The sequence below is a fragment of the Colias eurytheme genome, chromosome 10 (assembly GCF_061535395.1).
Source record: "Colias eurytheme isolate Ceu_HAF_F1 chromosome 10, ilColEury1 Martin Lab GWU primary, whole genome shotgun sequence".
Classification (NCBI taxonomy): domain Eukaryota; kingdom Metazoa; phylum Arthropoda; class Insecta; order Lepidoptera; family Pieridae; genus Colias; species Colias eurytheme.
In genome coordinates, this window is record NC_142989.1 from 2854370 (window position 1) to 2874416 (window position 20047).

Genomic DNA, 20047 nt, shown 5'->3' on the forward strand with positions numbered 1-20047 from the left:
TTTTGATAATTTTGATTTCAATTGAGTAGGTTTAGCAACGCTTGCTTTTTGGGAAACCCCAAAATAAAAAGGGATACGAGGAGAGAAACAAATTTCACTCGGGCGAAGGCTACGTCCCGTCCGGTTCTAGTAATGGAGTTAAGTGAATGTTCGTTACCGATTTCGTTTAACTGTAAGTTGTGGATGTGGTCCTGTGGAATCAGTTACCTCTTCACAATTAACTAGTACTAACTTAACGTAGATTTAATATTTATTTTGTTAAAAGTCTTTATATATTTGATTTTTTTTTTGACAGCATAAAAATAAAAATATAAAACCTGATTTTTTAAAATCTACATTCAACTTTTTCATTAGATTGGTAAGTTTGGAAAAAAAATACCGTCTTTGTGAATCTGTGTGACCCTCAATCTTAAAATACAAAAAAATTTTTGCAGTAGGTGCATAAATTTGTAACACCTACTATTTATTAAGGTAACTTGCACGGTACATAAAAAAAGACCGCACAAGTCACCTTAATAAATTACATATTTAAAATTTACATCACTTATTTAGTAACCATACTCTGTTAAAGATTTATAGGTAATACAATTATACGTAAACAGATTCCTCACAACTTCCTCTTCCATAATAGGTTGAGTTCATGGCATGGTTAACTAAATTATGTATTACATTGCTCCAAGGTAGGTATGTACTATAATTTTATGGAGGGACTATTTTCTTGGTCACTACCTATTACATAATATAAACTAAATTACCTATATGTATATGAAAACAAAGTACATAAATACAAATCTCAAATATATTTTTTTATGTAACTGCGCAAAATCATATTATTTTGATTTATTGACGTTAATTAAATATTTAACAGGGATTCGCATACCTACGTTATACCTCCTAATGCCTCTGAAATACAATAATTATTTATTTCATGACAAAGGCTATCGTACATTATTTGTTATAATGTAGAGAACGGAAAATGTATAAGCGGTGATGGAGGGTTCGGGATTTTGACCCCTGACTGACAATCATCATCAAGATCTGAAATGAGATGACATGATTCCGATTTACCACTTCAATTTAATTTTCTCTTATATTTGTAATAACAACATACAACGCTTTTATTGCGGTGGCTACAATAACTAGGTATATAAATTAAACATCTTACTATTTTTTTAAAGAAACTTAGCGTGCTCTAGCTCTCATTTTATATTTTATATCTACTTATAGGTTTAGTTCTAGACAATTTGCTTGCTCAACTAAAAAAATAACTTACTCATTATAACTCAATCCTCCTTTTAAACGTAATAAAGCGAATACATTTATATAACATAAAGCTGAACTCTCTATGTTTATTATTTACGCGCACTGAGCTATTATTTATTGACAAGAGAAACAACTGCGTAAATTAAATATTTCACGTTGTTTGTAAACTTTTCAGTTCAAGTGGTATGCCGTATGAGCCTCAGTCAATAAGTGAGAGCAAATGTCATACAGCTATTGTTACCTATCACAAATAGCCATTGGAATTAACGTGATTGTGGATATTATAATTGAATGCTCACAATGCGCCATAAATATCGGTTTTCGCTATAATAGAGCTCATTTATAATACGGTAGATAGGAAGGCGAACTTGTGTCAAGGTTTGCGGAAACTGCATGATTCACGTAAGTATTTGTAACATAGTATTAGACTAACGCAAGTATAACATGTATGTAGAACTGTGACAGGCACGTGGTATAGTTACAGAAATGAAGAGTCAGAAAAACCATGGGGTTATATTTTATAATTATCGGTGTACGAATACCTACGACCGTTTACATCACGCTAGAAATTAACAGCCTTCTGGCGTTTTTATTTGGATAAAAGCCTTAAAAATTACCTAGTTTCAAAAGATATTCCTATTTTATTCAATATCTTATGTAGTAGACTGTAGAGTACATATACTATTAAAATATTATCTTCGTGATCTAATATTATCCGGTTTCCTATACGGACATAATATTATGTGATATTGAACGTTTTCCAAATCTCTTTTATTGTGGAGAAAATCATAAAGAAGAAGCTACCGATTAAATAGCTGCCTTCACAGAAATTAATTCGTACAATGTCTCAAACTCTATTTTTGTAGAGCACTTTTGTTTTATAAAAGCTTAATAGGTAAAGCATAATTATTTTTTACAAAGAGTTTTTTGTGAGTTTGATTTTTTTTATTGATTATAAATGAAACAATTTTTTTATAATTTTTACGGCCTAAAAGTAAAAAAAATCCCTTGGTCATTTTACCTACATGTCATAAGTTGATAATAATTTCAACTTAAACTTTACATAATAAAAATCTCGTAGAAGTAATGAAAAAAAGCGATATCGATTCGGATTGTATCCCCTTATAGTAAATACAGGAGGAAATCTCGTCTTATGTAAGGGCTGTTAATAGCGGTGGATATTATACAGATAATAATCAAAGGTAAAACTCTTGAGTGTCCTCTATCACGGACGTCAATTCACTTAAGAGTCGATCACGCCCGCTTTCTACTAAAAGCTACTAAAAGCCTTCCATAAAAGCAATAATTAAATTGCTGTAACTCAATTTAGTAAGGCGATGCTGCAGAAGGTGCTTCTGAATTCGTGTTATTTTATATATTATATGCACACAACGAATCTCATCTCTATGTTCTTTGCAATTCAGTTCAAAGTCAAATTAATTTGCATCAGTAAAGACTTTTTAGTACTTAGGTATTTTCTTTTTATATAAATAAAGCGTAACTATCTGTTAATAAAGTGCAGTAGCACCAAAAGTATCACACATTTTAATTAATTCTATTATTATAAATGCTATTCACGAGCTTCCTTAATACTTCCACACAAAAAACGTTATTTTTAATATCTAACTTTATTTTACAGGGTTTTTATGCATACCTACTTTTCTGGATATGCTACAATATTTTTTATTTTGTCTTGAATCTGTGAGACTGTGTTGTAATACTTAATAATATTAATAGGGTAATAACAGAAGATCGTATTCGAAAAATATAATATCTGAGGTATCTATAATATTAATCGTAACCTAATCATTTCACGCCGAAATGAAATGAAATAACTATGTATATAATATTATTATAATATTGTATAATACTAATCATTAGGTAGGTGACATAATTGATATATTTTGATAGGGCTAAGATTACGGATCTATGATAACAATGTTATATTATTAATACATATTATGTATAATAATAATATGTAGTTACCTCTTATAAGTTTGATAATAGTTCTGGTTCATGTTAGATTTCTAGGTCAAAAAACAGTAATGTGAATAACCTGCTGCTTAAAAGTATCCGATTATACCACGATTATACAAATTATAAGTTTTGATGTGCAACCTGCGTGATGAGTATTCTGATTTCTAAAGACTTGAGTTCAAAAGCACTTCCATCCTCAAAACATCGTTATGTACAGATATTAAAATAAAAATCCATCAGTGTCATTCATATGTCTAATGTCATCACTAATCCGTCAACTGTCATTGTTGTGTTTACATCAACAAGTTAGGTATCAAGAACGTACAATTTTAGTCCGTAATTAAAATGTGTTCAATTATAAATTATGCATAATGGTTCAATAATATGATGAAAAGTATGCCTTCAATACTATAATTACTGAATATGGAATAGACTATACTAACTACAAAATATAATAATATAGCCTTGTGTAGTTTTGATAAGTTTCTACTATTAATTATTGTTATCGTGAGTTAAAGAGCAAAAGGTCTTCAAACTCGTAATCTTGAACCAATTACTATTATTTCATCACTGTTTCATGTCAATCATATCACATTCAATGTTGTGTATGTAATTTTATTGACTTTCTATTTTTGCAGGTATTAATAAAAATGATTTCCCTCAGTAAAGTTATAAACCATGAACATATGTTAGATATTTGTAAAGAATTTAGTAGATTACGAGGTAAGTAAGTTATAAAACAAGAAAAGTTAATTAGTTTAAAGTTATGTTTGTCATTTATTAATTTATGATGATAAAAATATTCCAGATAAATGTTATTTAGAAAATGCTGGAACTGCATTATATCCTGCGAGCCTCTTTCAGAGAGTGAATGAAGATTTAATGAATAATGTTTATATGAACCCACACTCTGATAAGTATACCAAAGACTGTATAGAGCAGATAAGATGTTTAATACTAAAACATTTCAATACAAATCCATCCAATTATACTGTGATATTTACATCCGGTACCACACAATCTTTAAAATCAGTCCTTGAATCATTTCAATTTAATTGCCAAGAAGATGAATTGAATCAAGGATCTTTTATGTATTTAAGTGAGAATCATACATCTGTTATTGGTTTAAGGGAATTAGCTAAAGAGAGGAATGTTGATGTAATTCATATATCACAAGAGGAATTTTTAAAGTCAGTTAAGAGTGTACCCAAGTCTACAGGCGTCCAACCAGAGAGCAATAAAGGCAACTCCCTAATTGCATACCCGGCACAAAATAACTTTAATGGCTATAAGTTTCCATTGGATTGTACTGAGAATATTAAAAATGGCTGCTTAAATAGTTATTTGAAGAAACAATTATGTGCAACTAACTGTAACTGGTATGTCCTTTTGGATGCAGCTTCATATGTATCTACGAATATGTTAGATTTGTCAATACATCAACCAGATTTTGTTTGTTTGTCATTTTATAAAGTATTTGGGTACCCAACAGGCCTCGGAGCATTGATAGTAAATAACAAAGCTATTTCAGTATTAAGTGAAAAGAAATATTTTGGTGGCGGAACAGTAGATATTGTTTTGAACAATGAAGATTTCCATGTCAAAAGGGAGAGTTTATATGAACGGTAAGAAGTAATTTAAATATAAACAAGTATCATTATAATACTTAGTTATTTGCATAACAATGTAGTGGAAGGTTTTATTGAAATACTTGGTTTAATTTTGCAGGTTTGAAGATGGTACAATTTCCTTTTTATCAATTATTGCCTTGAAGCATTGTTACGATACATTATATTCTTTAATACCAAAAGTGGTTAACAATGACGTTATGGAAACCATATCACATCACACATTTTACTTGGCGCAAGACTTATATACACATCTGTGTAAACTTAAACATGAGAATGGAATGAAGGCCGCGGTCTTATATGTGGATTCCGATTTTACTGACGTACAGAAACAAGGAGCAATTGTTACTTTTAATCTTAAAAGAAATGATGGCTCTTTTATTGGTTACGCAGAGGTTAGCATTATGATATATTTTCTATTATTATCTCAGCCATTCATGAAAATTTTTACCTCATAAAAGAATGTTATTTGCTTATGAAATCTTTGTTCAGTTTCAGCATATGGCAGATTTATTTAATATTAGTGTAAGAACAGGCTGCTTTTGTAACGCTGGAACATGCCAAAGACATCTGAATCTCAGTAATAAAAGTATGAAAGCTATGTATAAAGCGGGACACAAGTGTGGTGACGATTTGGATTTAGTAAATGGAAAACCAACTGGTGCGATCAGAGTGTCTTTTGGATATTATAACACATATCATGATGTTGATAAATTGATGAATATGATTTGTAAATGCTTTGTGAATACCAAATTAGAAAAACCACAAAGAACACTGAATATTTATAAAAATATACAACAGGCACATAAGAGTATGACAATATATGATAGAAAATTCGAAGACTGCTTAGATGATGGTACTTACATAAATATAAATAACAACACTACATACACATTTAACCCAGAAATGCTCCTAACAGAAATTGCTATATTTCCTATAAAATCTTGTGGAGCCTTCAAGATTAAATCAACTTGGAAAATAGGTCCCAAAGGTTTTGAATATGATAGAGAATGGATGGTGGTTAAAGACAATGGTGTATGTCTTACACAAAAGCAGTGTCCTGAAATGTGCACTATTCGTCCAGAAATTAATTTGGAAAGCAAATGCCTAATACTGCATTGTCATGGTATGTTCATATTGTCATGTTTTATAAAGTTAATACATATAAAAAAGCTTGAAAAAAAACCATGTTTCAATTTAAAGTGCACTTGATTGAGTTAATAGAAACAGATATATACATATTTTTTTATATTGAAATAAGAATAAAATATTAATTGACGTTTTAATTTTAATGATATTTCAGATATGCCTTCCATAACAATACCAATTGATCAAAAATTGAAAAATGGTTACCAGGAGTCCTCTCTCTGTCGCAGTAAAGTTTGTACTGACATAATAAAAGGTTTTGATTGTGGCGATGAAGCAGCTGATTGGGTTTCCAATGCTCTAGGAATATCATTCTTGCGATTAATACGACAGTCAAGTGATGACAATAGAACACTGAAGAAAAAATCGGAAGACAGCAGCAAATTGTTATCCTTAAGCAACCAGGCCCAATTTCTTTTAATTAATAGAGCCACAGTAAATTGGTTAAAGGGTAAAATCCAAGATGCATTATTTGATGATGATCTGGAATCATTAACAGATCGTTTTAGAGGAAACATAATTATTGATACCTCTAAGGAACTTATTGAAAAGGAGTGGAAGAAGGTTATCATAGGAGATCATGAGTTTAATGTAAGTAGCAAAATTCTATCTGCAGTTCAAAAAATATAATAAATTTATCAACTCTAACAGTAAGAATAGACGTTGTATTCTAGAGTACTGACAGAATTTAGAATGTGAGAATTTGTAGAATAGCTAAAAAATTCAATACGTCATATTTGACTATGCAGGCTAATCAAAGCTTGAGCCCTTGAGCCAATTCTTGCTGGGTTATTAATAATATTGTTAATATTTCAATAAATTTCAACTGTAGCAGTATTATTATTTTAACAAAATTTTCTAATGTGTTTTAGGTTGACGGTCAGTGTCCTAGGTGTCAAATGGTGTGCATAGATCAGAAGACAGGACAAAAAACTGTGGAGCCTCTTAGAACAATATCTGAACAATTTGGTGGAAAACTAAAATTTGGTGTGTACTTGAGCTATGTGGGTACAGTTAATGGATCTCGTTCATCAAGTTTAAATATATTCTCTGAAGTTAGACCATTAAATGATGCTATTTCCTATACTATAGACTAGAATCCATGAATCTACATTTATTTAATAAGATATTATATAGATACATTATTTTTTGTGTGTTAACATACTTTGTTATTATTGTGTTTGATTTTACTTGAGTATTAGTTATATGTATATTTAGAAAGTAATTTCTCATTGTTTTTAATAACTTTTTATTTTGAATGTTATCTTGCCATTAGCAAAATTTCAATGAATTTTACATGTAATTAATAATTAGTTCACTTTATACATATAACCATTGCTACTGCCTACTGCTAAGAATGCACAGAGGTTATAGGGAAATTAGTTTAATCTTTAAATATATTATGCACAAAGAAAATAAAAATGATTGTATAAGAATTCTTAATGTTACCATCATGTACTTACTAGGATATAGATTGCATAATGATTCTTCATCTAAGTACAGGTGCAAAATATTCCATACATATTTGTGAAAAATATTATAATGATTCATCATCATGATGAATCAATTGAATTTGAAAAATGTGATAATATATAGAAAATATACAGGGAAAATATAAGATGTTTTAATGAAATATAAATAAATATTATTGTATTGAACAATTGATTGGTTGTTGTCCTTTAATTTCCTTTGGTTCCGCTCCTTGAGACACTTCACTTACAACATGAACCACCTCGTCATAGTCTGGTAAAGCCATTGTCTGCAGTTTCGAGTAGACTAATTTATTGTTGATGACCACTTCAAATGATCCTAAAATTAAAAGTGTTAGTTATAATGTTACGGCCTTACTAATAAAAAGTTAAACAATGGATAAATTTCAACCATTTCATAGCTGTGCCCTGCTCTTGCTCACATGAAACGTCAATCATAAAAACAAGACAGGTTATTGCAATAACTTATCCATTGAATAGCGAATGGGTAACATTTTATTAATAAGACCGTATGTAATTAAAATCAGATAATATAAAGCAACAGTAATTTACTTGTAACTAAGCATAGAATATTATGCGGTAAGCTAGTTTTGATTCAAATGAAAACATTTAATTAAATTGTTTAATAGACCTTGTCTTCCCCGTTTACAGTTCACACTAGCGCTTTCATTTTTTTCTCTGATCCTATTTGCTAAAGCTAAACAATGACCTCCATAATCACAAGCTCCGCTGAAACAATATATTATATAACACTTAATATACAATAATCTTCCTCTATTTTTACTAGCAATAGAAACAATTTGAAATAAAGATCGATGATAATTATTTAAAGTACCTATTTAATATACAAACCAGAATTCAATGTCTATTCTGGGATTGTTATGAGTGGTTATTTTCGTGGTTTTTGTATCCATATCTTCAGACTCAAATAACTTTAAAAATCATAATATTATTTATTGTAGTGAGATAAAGGAATATACATTACACTTAGGGAGATGATGGATAATTTGCCTATCATTTAATAAAATTTAAAATAAAATATTTTAAAATTATTGTTTTGATCGGAAGACGGAATGACAACAAAAACATTTAATTTTAAATTTTGACATTGATGGTTAAAAGCACAGACTATTAATAAAATATGCACGTTCGCTTCAAGGTTCGCTTATTAAGGATAACACAGGAATATACATTACACTTGGGGAGATGATGGATAATTTGCCTATCATTTAATAAAATTTAAAATAAAATATTTTAAAATTATTGTTTTGATCGGAAGACGGAATGACAACAAAAACATTTAATTTTAAATTTTGACATTGATGGTTAAAAGCACAGACTATTAATAAAATATGCACGTTCGCTTCAAGGTTCGCTTATTATGGATAACACAGATAATACAGATAAAGGCTGTTTTCCAATTACAGAGCATAATGCGACTCAGTGCCGCACAATGCCGAATTTGGAATTATGCTGATGCTTAATTGGAACATGAAACGAACCAGCAGGTATTCAGTGTTGAAAAAAAAAATATTCATAGAGTTAGCAATAACCTCATTAATGTGTAAATAAAGTGGTATACATAATAATTGGTTGAAAAATATTTACGGTTATTTTAAGTAATTTGGATTTTGATTATTTCATTAACATTTTTTTCAATGTTTGTACCTTCATCCATACTTATATTTATTTTTTTAACACAATTTGAATTAACTTTGATTATTTCGAAAAAACTACAATGAAACGAAAGCTTTAAATTTTTTTCCAACAATAATAATTAATAATTACTTACGATAAAGCGATTGCACGCATCAATTCACGAGCATTACTTTTTCTAGTGCTCGATTGTGTGAAGCGTTGCTGTAGTTGGAACATTCAACGTTAAGCATTATGCCGCATAATGCGCTTTATAAGTGCTGTAATTGGAAAACGGGGCTAGATTCTAGCTGTTTAGTTTGGAGATTGGTTTCTCTGTCTACGCTTTGGTGTACTTCACGAATAAAAAATTAGAAGTGTCAAATCTGACATTGACTGTGACAAATGACAATCAAAACTGATTAATTGATTATTGAAAAAATCAAATTAGATTTTATGTTTTCCGAAAACATATTTTTATTAGCGTGTACAACAAATTGTTATTTTATGGAAACAAAACATGAATAAAATCTTTTTTACATAATTTTACAATGCAGCTAATGCATTTACAATAAAAATTTTCTCTTTGCTATTCTACGAGTACGGGAAAGGCGATTTATAAAGAAATCCACTACTAATTATTATCTCATGCTAAAAAGTCAATATGGATTACGATTATCTGATTAAATTATTGTGTGTTGGTGATTCTGGGGTTGGAAAAACAAGTTTTCTTTATAAATACACCGATGGAGTTTTTCATACCCAGTTTATATCAACTGTGGGCATAGATTTCCGCGAAAAAACAGTGGTAAGAGATTTATAAACATACCGGCACCGTTATCTATATTAATGAACTGATTACAGTTGATTATCATATATATGCTACTGTAAACAATTTCGCTTATTTAGGTATATAATGTCTTGACTCTTGAAGCAGTACTAATTTCAGTATAAGAAAATGACACCTAGCTATACTGCTATAGGTCGTCTAGCACTTGAAATTAGTACTGCTTGTCATGTCCAGGTAGGTATTTCCCGATTAAATCAATGAAGTAGATTTTTCCACGATTGGAAAGCAACATGACTTCACTTACTTCTGTATAAAATATAAATGTACTTTATAAAATACTAGCTTTCCACCCACAGCTTCGCCCGCGCAGTCAAAGAAAAACCCGCATACCTAGTTCCCGTTCCCGTGGGATTTCCGGGATAAAACCTATCCTATTCCCCGGGGTAAAAAGTAGCCTATGTCCTTTCTCGGGTATCAAAATATCTCTATACCAAATTTCATGCAAAATGGTTCAGTAGTTAAGGCGTGATTGAGTAACAGACAGACAGACAGAGTTACTTTCGCATTTATAATATTAGTATGGATGTTTATAGAGAAACATACAAACCATACGGAGATAAATTATGATCATATTTACAAGTTTGATTTTTTAGGTTTACCAACAAAATGGGAGACAACATCGCATACATCTCCAATTGTGGGACACAGCAGGGCAAGAAAGGTATTGTTGTATTAGTGTCATTATCTAGTAAAAATTATAAATTAAAAAATAAAGAATTTCCATATATTGTCTGCATATAAATAGGTAGTATGAAAGAAACTTAACTCTAACATCTATTTATCTGCTAACTTCCTCTAAACTGTTTTATAAAAACCCTTAACTATAATATTAATTAGTAGTATATTCAGTGTAATTTTGTTTAATATTCTAACTAGAATAATTTTGTATTGTTCTAATATTATAATGTCTCACAATTCATATGTTTGTATGTTTCAGATTCAGGAGTCTTACAACGGCTTTCTACCGTGATGCAATGGGGTTTTTGCTGTTGTTTGATTTGACTAATGAAGCATCGTTCCTAGAAGTGAGAAATTGGATTGAGCAATTGAAGGTAGGTGACCAACATTAAGTATTTGAATAACGTTTTTCATAACTATATTCTTATTTTATAAGTGTGAAACTTTATATATGTATCATCCATTTTCAAGACAAAAAGGCAGAATTTTTTTTTGTATAATACTAGGATACAAAAGTTTGTTGAAATTTAAAATTATGTTACATTAAAGAGGGGTACACAAGCTATTTGTGTCACAAAATAAATAGTCTGCTCTATTATGATTATGTGAGGTGCAAACAAATGATATTATAGTGCCTAGTAGATATCTAGTATTGTATAATGAAATCACATTATAACAGATTTTAAATGCAATTTATTTGTTATATTATTTTCCCGATGTTTCGCATACTTTGCAGCGAGAAGGCATTTAAAATCCGTTAAAATCTTTAATTAAATTTCTGTAAAATCTAGAAAATACTATGAAACCACATTATCAAATTTTTATGAAATATGATAAGTTTACGGATGTTCACTTCCTATCCAAATTCCACATAAAATATTATGTGGCATAGTTACGACTTATTAAATAACAGCAATCATTTCAATATTATCATTACATATAACATATAACAAAGATCATGAATCAATAAAAAGTACAAAGTTTTCCTTCTTATTAATCCGATATAAATGTATTATATACTAGCTTTTCGCCCGCGGCTTCGCCCGCGTTTTCAAAGAAAAACCCGTTCCCATAGGATTTCCGGGATAAAACCTATCCTATGTCCTTTCTCGGGTAGCAAAATATCTCTATACCAAATTTCATGCAAATTGGTTCAGTAGTTAAGGCGTGATTGAGTAACAGACAGACAGACAGAGTTACTTTCGCATCTATAATATTATAGTATGGATTACATTTCAGACGCACAGTTTAAGCGACGATCCAGATATAGTACTGTGCGGCCACAAGTGCGACCTCCAAGACAAGAGACTGGTCAATCCGAACCGAGCCAAAGAGTTTGCTAAGAACTACAACTTGCCATACTTGGAGACAAGTGCGAAGACTGGACAAAACATTGATCGCGCGATTGAGATACTGCTCGATAAGGTTATGTTCAGGTATGTGTATTTCGAATTTTTAATGTTTAGTGATAAATTGATAAAAGTTTTCAAGTTTGAAAGTAAGTATAGTGTAGTACTTTGTGTAGTCATGTTTGTATTTTCAATAAAAAATGTAACATAAAATAAGACATATTTATGGTTAAATGTGTCTGAATAATTAATTATTTTTGTAACTTCAATTCAATTAAAAAATCATTTATACATAATATAATTTATAATTTATTTATACATTCAACCTATATTACCCATTTACTCCCACAATATACATCACATATTAAACTATTGGTTTTCAATGTTGCTAGTGGAATTTTTTTAAGCATGCTATTTTAGAGAAGATTGGAACAAATCCAACTAGACTATGTTTGTATGGTTATATATTATGGTTTATCCTACAATCGTAGCCCTTATCTAACGTAACTGGTATCGTAGGGGCCCCAACACTTGCATACTTGTGTCCTGGAAGTGGCGCAGTGCTCAACATCTGGAACCTGTCGTGTATGGCGAAATAAGGAGAATATTTAAAATGGTGGTTGCCTTCGATGTGTAACTTGTCACTAAATATAAAGAATATCATGCTGCGCGGCCATCACGATTCCAGTTACGTTTGTTAAATTTACGACACCAGTTAAGGGTCAAATCAAGCTTAATCATAAAAACATAACTATTTTTTCAGAATGGAATCCTCAGTGGAATACGCGATGCTGTGCGCAACAGGACGTCGCCGTCAATCCCTACAAAAGCTGCAGGCAAAACAGGAAAACAAATTTTGCTCTTGCTAAACATTTATCTGACTTTTTACATTACAATTGTATACCATTTTACAATTCACTTAAGACTTGACTTTCTTAGAGCGACAGGGTTTGAAGATTTGCCAAAATTAAAATTAAAAATTATTGTATATGTTGCACTGGAGATGAATTTATTTAATTACGAAAAAAAAAATTGTGCTTTCGAAAAACCTGACTAAATTATTGTTTCATCCCAGAGAAAGAGGTAATTATTTACATTAGCTGTAGCTTAAAATACATTAAAAATGAAAATTAAATCACTTAGTTAATTATACGTCGCTCTCAAAACTTCGAAGAGACTCTTAAAATTTATAAAGCTATGCTTCTATCATATTGGCCGGATCCTGTCTTTAATGAAAATCAATTGATTTTTCAGCAATTGTCCTTATTTACATAAGGAAGCATTTAAGCAGAATATTGTATTATGAAGCCATTTTATTAAAATTATATTAAATTATAAAATTATATTTATCGCTAAGAATGTATCTATCTATTTACTATTATGAATGACAGATTAAGGATTGATTGAAGAGGAAATTAAAGACAAGATTTATTGGGAAAATTCTAATGGACTGATATTAATTTTCGTAGACATTTTCGATATAATATAAAATTTACATAGATCTCGTGATTTACCAAAGATTAATAGGTTTAAGATATCACCTTATTACTAAGAAATGAGGGTAGCTTTCAATTATATGCATTCCTCTTTTGTTTTTTTAAATATGCCTATTTAGAAGATCATTTACCGCGCAAATAATATTAATATTATGTATTATATTGTATGTGTACACATTTTTTTGTAATAAGTTATTGAGGCACCTTTAATTAAGATAAGTGTTAACGTTTTTTATTCTACAATTTAAAATGTTTAAAAATGAAAGGTCTGAAGTGATGATTTCTTTATGCCATAATATAACAAATTCAGGGTAATACTAGTCATATGACTTTGGAGATCTTTATTGTTTTATTATAAATATTGTTTATATTAATAAATTATTGATTTTTATTCAAGTTTTTATTATAATACATAGGTATATTGGAGTGTTATATATTATTATAGATTTAAGTTGCACAAAAGTTGTTTGAGCATGGTTTTATATTATTATTTTTACATATTATGACTTAGTATGGTTCAAAAGTAATTTTACCGTTATTAAAAAAAAACTACTATTATCTAAATTCAAAAGTTTGGAAATATTTGACAAAAATGGATATTTTTTTAAGTACATAATATATCATTCTTAAATTGCTTACAAATTGTGCACATTCACAAATCGACTTCATATATTTTTTAAATTTAATTTCGGAAAAGGGACCTTTTAAACCAAACTAGTCAAAAAATGGTGTATACGTATTTGTTAAATAGTTATTTATAATTAATTATTGTATGTCTATTTGCCTTATTGTATTCATTCATATTATGCGTTAATTAAGTCTAGCTTTGAAAATATTATAAGCTATTCATGGGAAGGCCTCTACAGGTAATAATACCTTATTCACTTTTTATCATAACAAATCTATGTTTTGTCACGCTCTTACTTTCGTCAAATAATGTGAGAGTAAAAGAGATAACTACAAAGCCTTGTATTCATGGTAAACATTTGTTTAGCAACAATATTGAATCAATATGTTGCGGAGTTGTTATCAACACTGTATTGTTTAGCAACAACATTAAAAAAAGTTTCGAGCAACATCCTCCCCTTTCATCAAAAAAGGTTTATCAACTGTTGCTCAACATTTACCATGTTATACATGGCTAAACAAAATAAAGAGAGTTTTTTTATTAATGATATTTCTATAATTATAGTGCCTGATCTATTTGTTAGAATTTACTAAATATATAATACACATTCCAATTTTATTCCAGGGCACAGAGCCTTTCCGTTTATTCAATATTAATGTACTTAAATTTATGCTCGCTTTTATTGTCGTAGTATTTTGCCTATATACAGGTATCCTGATACAGGGCATAATTATTATTATATGTGGTCAAATAGGCCATTATTAAACAAAAAAACCCTCAAAAATAGTAGACTACCCGCATCCATAGATTTAAATATGTAACTAGGCATTTCAAAGTTTACATCATATCACGTGTTTTATTACTTTATCAAATTTTAATAATGTTATCAGAATTGTGTGTTTTCAAGTTATAAAATATATCTATTTACATTTAATAAAATTGCTTTGGGGTATATACGAATTTGGAGCGATCTCCTATTTTGCTCTCGTTATAATAATCCACTCAATGATTATCTATATAATTATTTAATTCAAATTTTAATAAAATGACTATCTTCAAAAAAATAAATCCTTTTAATTCGCGCATACCTCATTGCACTATTTATCATGTTAATATCTATAGTGTTTGTGGTGTATTCCTGACCAAGCTGCCATTTTATATGTGTCAATTTACATAGTATTGTCTATTCGGTATTTTAAATGTATTTATTATTATATAGGTATGAATAAATTGTGCGAAATTATCAATGGTATTTTTATTTTTTATTGTCCCAAGTGTACCATGTATGTTGTTTTATAGGCTTTTATCACTATTTGACTAAGATACTTTTTATACGTCTTTATTAATTCTTTTACATTTATTCAATTCGGATAAGAGTGAAGAACTCATTGGTAAACTTATGTTTACACTCAAATATATATTATATAGGTAAAAAGGCTCACATAGGCACAGAATAATAACCTTGTAGTAGCTAGCTAACATAGGCTAAGAATTGAGTAAAACATTTTTTTCGTTGCAATTTTGCAAGCTTATGGCTCAGTCAAGGAATAGAAAAATATGAGTAGCATGTGCGATTTCTATAATTGAGTGAATATGCAAATTTCAATTTGAAAACATACAGGAAAAAATTGGGAAAAACAACGGAAGAAAGTATTCCATTATTCATTTTAAAATGTAGCCTAAAATGCATCGCTTGATATGTGTAATAAGTGTGGTGGTGTAATGTTAAATCTTCAACAATTTGAAATTTTATGTAACTAGTTATTTTAGTTGCTGTAAAAATTTTAATTAAAAATTATGGCACTGATTAATTTATTCCTCCTGTGTAAGTATCACGTTTATTCATGTTTCTTTTGTGACATACGTTTTAAAACACGTGATGAGAATAATTTTATGTTTGTCTATTGTAACCCTACACTCGTAGTAACATGGGGTTGCGAGCTCACTGCAATCACATATTTTCCAGCCCCCGCGTGAACACGTGATGTATTTGGCTGCAGTTATTTATCGCACAATCAAAAATCCACCTACGTGTCCACTGTTAAAGTGTAATATCCATTAGCAATATATTGACAGGATACTTAAGAAAACAATGCATTTTTAAATGGACTCTGTTGCAAGGCCGCAGCGTACAAATTGGTCCAGATGTGAAGGACGAGTCGTTCCCTAATGCGCAGCCGCGGCACGTATCCGAACGTCACGCAAGCGTTAATCTAGCCCCTACTCAGTGATCATTTTATGTTATCCCGTCTTCCTCATAAACAAAATTACTCTTTGAATCTAAACATAACCTTACGTCCGGATAGTTTTTCTTAAGTCAGTCAATTTCGACACTTCCAAATGAGTAAGCTTTACGCACGTTTAATTGGATTGAATTCGAAAACATCTCGATGTTATCAAAGGAGAACAAATGGTTATACTGGTCCATGTGAAGCTAGCTTCAGATTGCTAGTCGGTTTGTTTATGTATTGAAAGACAACAGATAGTGTAGCCGGCTTCGTGTAAGACTCGATCTCGCGTTCATACCGGACATGAGCGTAAAGTGAAGTGTAGTAGAGCAACTGTACCATCATCTGGACTTTAAATCAGACGAAAGAAAACACGCTCTACATCCGAAATATAAATAATAATATTATTCCAGTGCAGTGGTTTTCAGGAACGCTACCAGGAGCAATATTAGGTACGTAATTTTATATGATAGATATTATATTTTGCAATAAGTTCATTTCATTTAATATCCACTCTTAAAAATCTTAAAGACTGCGTATATTTACGCAAATTACATATCAATTCAAATAACGTATAGAATTATCAGCTATGGACCCTATTAATTATCTTATTTTGTAAACAAATAGAGTAAGATTGGCCTTCAAAATACGCGCATATTATCAACATGTAGAGTAGATATTATCTTAAATGACCGTCTAAATTGTTTTAATAGGTAGATATCTAGATAAGAGTGGAACTCTTAATGCATGTTAATGTAAAAGCGGAACATTTTTTTACAGTGAAATTTAATTATTTAAGTATTAAAGCAGGGTTATCAAATTGTAATTGTACAATTATTTTGGAATGGAAATTTTTAATTGAACCTAAGCATATATTACATAGGTATTGCAAATATTATTCAGTTCCTAACCCATGGACTAATGTGTGAAACGCTCTTCTCTACATCTCTACATGTTTACAAAACAATTCAATCAACAAAAACAATTAGGCATTAAATTATTTTATTATTTCTAACATATTGGTAAACTGTATCGACCATAGAGTAGATAATTACTAAATTACCTAGATAAACCATATAATTATGTAATCACGAAATAATAAAAAGTAGAGTTGTTTGACTTTCTTTAACTTTAGCGCCGATTACCGTCAATTCTTTTTAATTAATCTTAATTACAGCGAGTCGTTATTTCGTTGAAACGTCTCGAGAACTTACTAATTGCAAATCGCAACTATTAGTCAGTCGGTAGCTACTCAGATCCAGTTACCAATTGGTAATAGAAGCTCTACCTTTTATTTGTGTCTTCGATCTATTGATGCTGCTCTAAGTTAAATACAGTATAGTATAGTTCTATCACAAAATGGTATTGAGTCTCTAAAAGATTTCATAGTTTCATACATTGTAAAGGGCAGACGTTGCTTAGCAATCATTAAGATATGTGCGAAGGTTGGGTGTAATGTGAAACTTTACGAGCATGAGAAATATCGATAGGTTGTTCAAATATGGTTAATACGTTCCGCTAATATTAATAAAATATTAAATCTACCATTAAAATATTCTTAATAACTCAGGCCCCGGAATCACAGACACAATAGAAAATCTATTGTGTCGTGGACCGATCGGGCCGTTCGGGGCTCAATGGGTTAAAGAAAGTTTAACCGCCTATTTTTTACCAGGCTATGTTTATTTTACAACCTGTAGGTATATAACAAACGGCAATCGCATAGTATTTTTTGTGTTTATTATTCTGTCGAATAACTTCCATTTCGGCGTTGAAAATCTTATACCTATAATATTTAAGTATCTAACTATTGATTTTATCAAGAGGGCCTAACGCTTGTCCGTTGGATAGTATGAAGTGCCTCTTGGAGAGGAACTCTACTACCAAGAAATAATGTTTTCATTTTCGAGACAATTATTTAGGAATTGTATACGTTCATGCTTAGATATCCTTCATGTTCAATATAAGAGTCTAATTGTTACTTGCACGAACCCTAACTCCACCCTCATTAAAGTGGGGGTAGTTGCTAACAAGCCATCGAATTTCATCCAAATAGTTGATAATATGTTGAAGCTCATGTTTCTTGTTTGGCGTAAATTGATCGCAATGTTCGCTTCAAAATAACCGTGTCGTTTTGGTCTCATATTGACATGCTTCCTGATGCAAAGAGGGACGCGACTACTAGATTTTAATTAATTAGTTTGTAATTGATTTGGTTTATACAGGCGCCACTCCTTTATGTTACTTAAGGGTCAATACTATAATATCAATTACCATGATGATACCTATAAGTAAATGACGGCGATACATCTACACCTATCCCTAATCATGTGTAGCCATATTTAATTTTATTTATCAAACTCAAACTCAACCTCAAACATTTATTTATTCAATTAGACTTCTTCCAGAAGCACTTTTGAATCGTCATTACATTCTTTAAATTTACCACCGATTCGGAAAGCAGTATCTATGGAGAAGAACCGGCAAGAAACTCCATAGTTGCTCTTTTAAAGTCATGTCCATATACAATATAATTTTACATTACATGTTACTTACATCTAACTACATAATATTATATATTATCATAATATGCCAAAGAACTGTCCTGTTATTCTTACGCGACAACCCTCCATGGATTTTCATCTTCCATATATTCCTTAATGCTGTAGTAGGCTCTCTGAACTAATACATTTTTTAAATAAGTTTTAAATTTAACACTACTAAACTCTTTAATACTATGAGGAATTCTATTGTAAAAACGTATACCTTGGCCCATAAATGAATTTTTAACTTTAGCTAACCTATAAAATGGCATTTCAATTTTATTTCTATTCCTTGTGCCATAACAGTGTCTATCTCCTACTTTTGTGTGTAAGTCCGCGTTTTTGTGTACATGTAAAACATTATTAAATATATACTGTGATGGTACAGTGAGGATACCAATATTCTTAAAGAGATCTCTTAGTGAGTCCCGAGCACGTAAATTATATATAGAGCGTATGGCTCTTTTCTGTAATATAAATATAGTTTCTATATCTGCAGCCCTGCCCCATAGTAGAATTCCATAGGACATAATGCTATGAAAGTAGCTAAAATAAACCAATCTAGCCGTATCTTCATCGGTGAGATGCCTTATTCTTCGAACTGCATATGCAGCTGAGCTGAGCTTAGCAGCGGTGGTGGCAACATGGGTCCCCCATTGTAGCTTCTCATCTAGTGTCAAACCAAGAAAAACAGTAGACTCGACAGGGTATAATACCTCCCCGTTTAAAATGATATCCCTTTTGACCTTTTTTACATTTGGAAGGATAAACTCTACACAATTTGTTTTTTTTTGCATTCAATAATAAATTATTAGCATTAAACCAATTAGATATGCGTAAAAGAGCAGAGTTTACTTCGTCAACATTTGTGTCATATCTATCCACATTAAATATTAATGAGGTATCATCTGCAAACAGTACTATTTCACACATATCCTGCAAATAATAAGGTAGGTCATTAATATACACTAAGAACAAAAACGGTCCTAAGATAGATCCCTGCGGAACACCAATGTTAATCGGCGCACCGCAAGATTTCTCTCCATTAACAACAACGGTCTGTACCCTGTTCTGAAGATATGAAGCTATGAGGTCCTGAGATAAACCTTTGATACCATAAAAATTTAGTTTCCGTA

The 20047-nt window shown here is 30.5% G+C and overlaps 4 protein-coding genes across 8 annotated transcripts in view; 3 read left to right on the forward strand and 1 right to left on the reverse strand.

Annotated features, from left to right (window-relative positions):
* The first annotated feature begins 1449 nt into the window (after window positions 1-1449).
* Window positions 1450-7324, forward strand: mal (molybdenum cofactor sulfurase). Of its 4 annotated transcripts, none has more exons than XM_090106388.1 (7): window positions 1450-1665; window positions 3879-3963; window positions 4049-4865; window positions 4969-5263; window positions 5361-5994; window positions 6172-6605; window positions 6887-7324. In XM_090106388.1, exons 1-7 carry the CDS (start codon window positions 1657-1659, stop codon window positions 7109-7111), a joined length of 2499 nt encoding a protein of 832 aa, XP_089962514.1. In that variant the 5' UTR covers window positions 1450-1656; the 3' UTR covers window positions 7112-7324. The 4 variants fall into 4 exon arrangements, with proteins under 4 accessions (XP_089962514.1, XP_089962517.1, XP_089962516.1 ...); XM_090106391.1 differs by lacking the exon at window positions 1450-1665 and adding an exon at window positions 3532-3550; XM_090106390.1 differs by lacking the exon at window positions 1450-1665 and adding an exon at window positions 3594-3634.
* A 298-nt stretch (window positions 7325-7622) lies between these two features.
* Window positions 7623-8605, reverse strand: LOC149905059 (migration and invasion enhancer 1). The gene is made up of 3 exons (XM_090106620.1): window positions 8357-8605; window positions 8136-8233; window positions 7623-7823 (listed from the first exon to the last, which is right to left on the reverse strand). Exons 1-3 carry the CDS (start codon window positions 8416-8418, stop codon window positions 7660-7662), a joined length of 324 nt encoding a protein of 107 aa, XP_089962746.1. The 5' UTR covers window positions 8419-8605; the 3' UTR covers window positions 7623-7659.
* A 978-nt stretch (window positions 8606-9583) lies between these two features.
* Window positions 9584-13994, forward strand: Rab27 (RAS oncogene family member Rab27). The gene is made up of 5 exons (XM_090106371.1): window positions 9584-9947; window positions 10583-10650; window positions 10927-11041; window positions 11907-12103; window positions 12780-13994. The coding sequence occupies exons 1-5, from the start codon at window positions 9804-9806 to the stop codon at window positions 12883-12885; spliced, it is 630 nt and encodes a 209-aa protein (XP_089962497.1). The 5' UTR covers window positions 9584-9803; the 3' UTR covers window positions 12886-13994.
* Window positions 13995-16662: 2668 nt separating this feature from the next.
* Window positions 16663-20047, forward strand: part of LOC149905061 (uncharacterized) — a 131621-nt gene continuing 128236 nt past the window's right edge. For both annotated transcript variants that reach the window (XM_090106120.1, XM_090106121.1), the window contains exon 1: window positions 16663-16820. The gene's annotated coding sequence lies outside the window, so the exon portion shown is untranslated. The remainder of the gene's footprint in view (window positions 16821-20047) is intronic.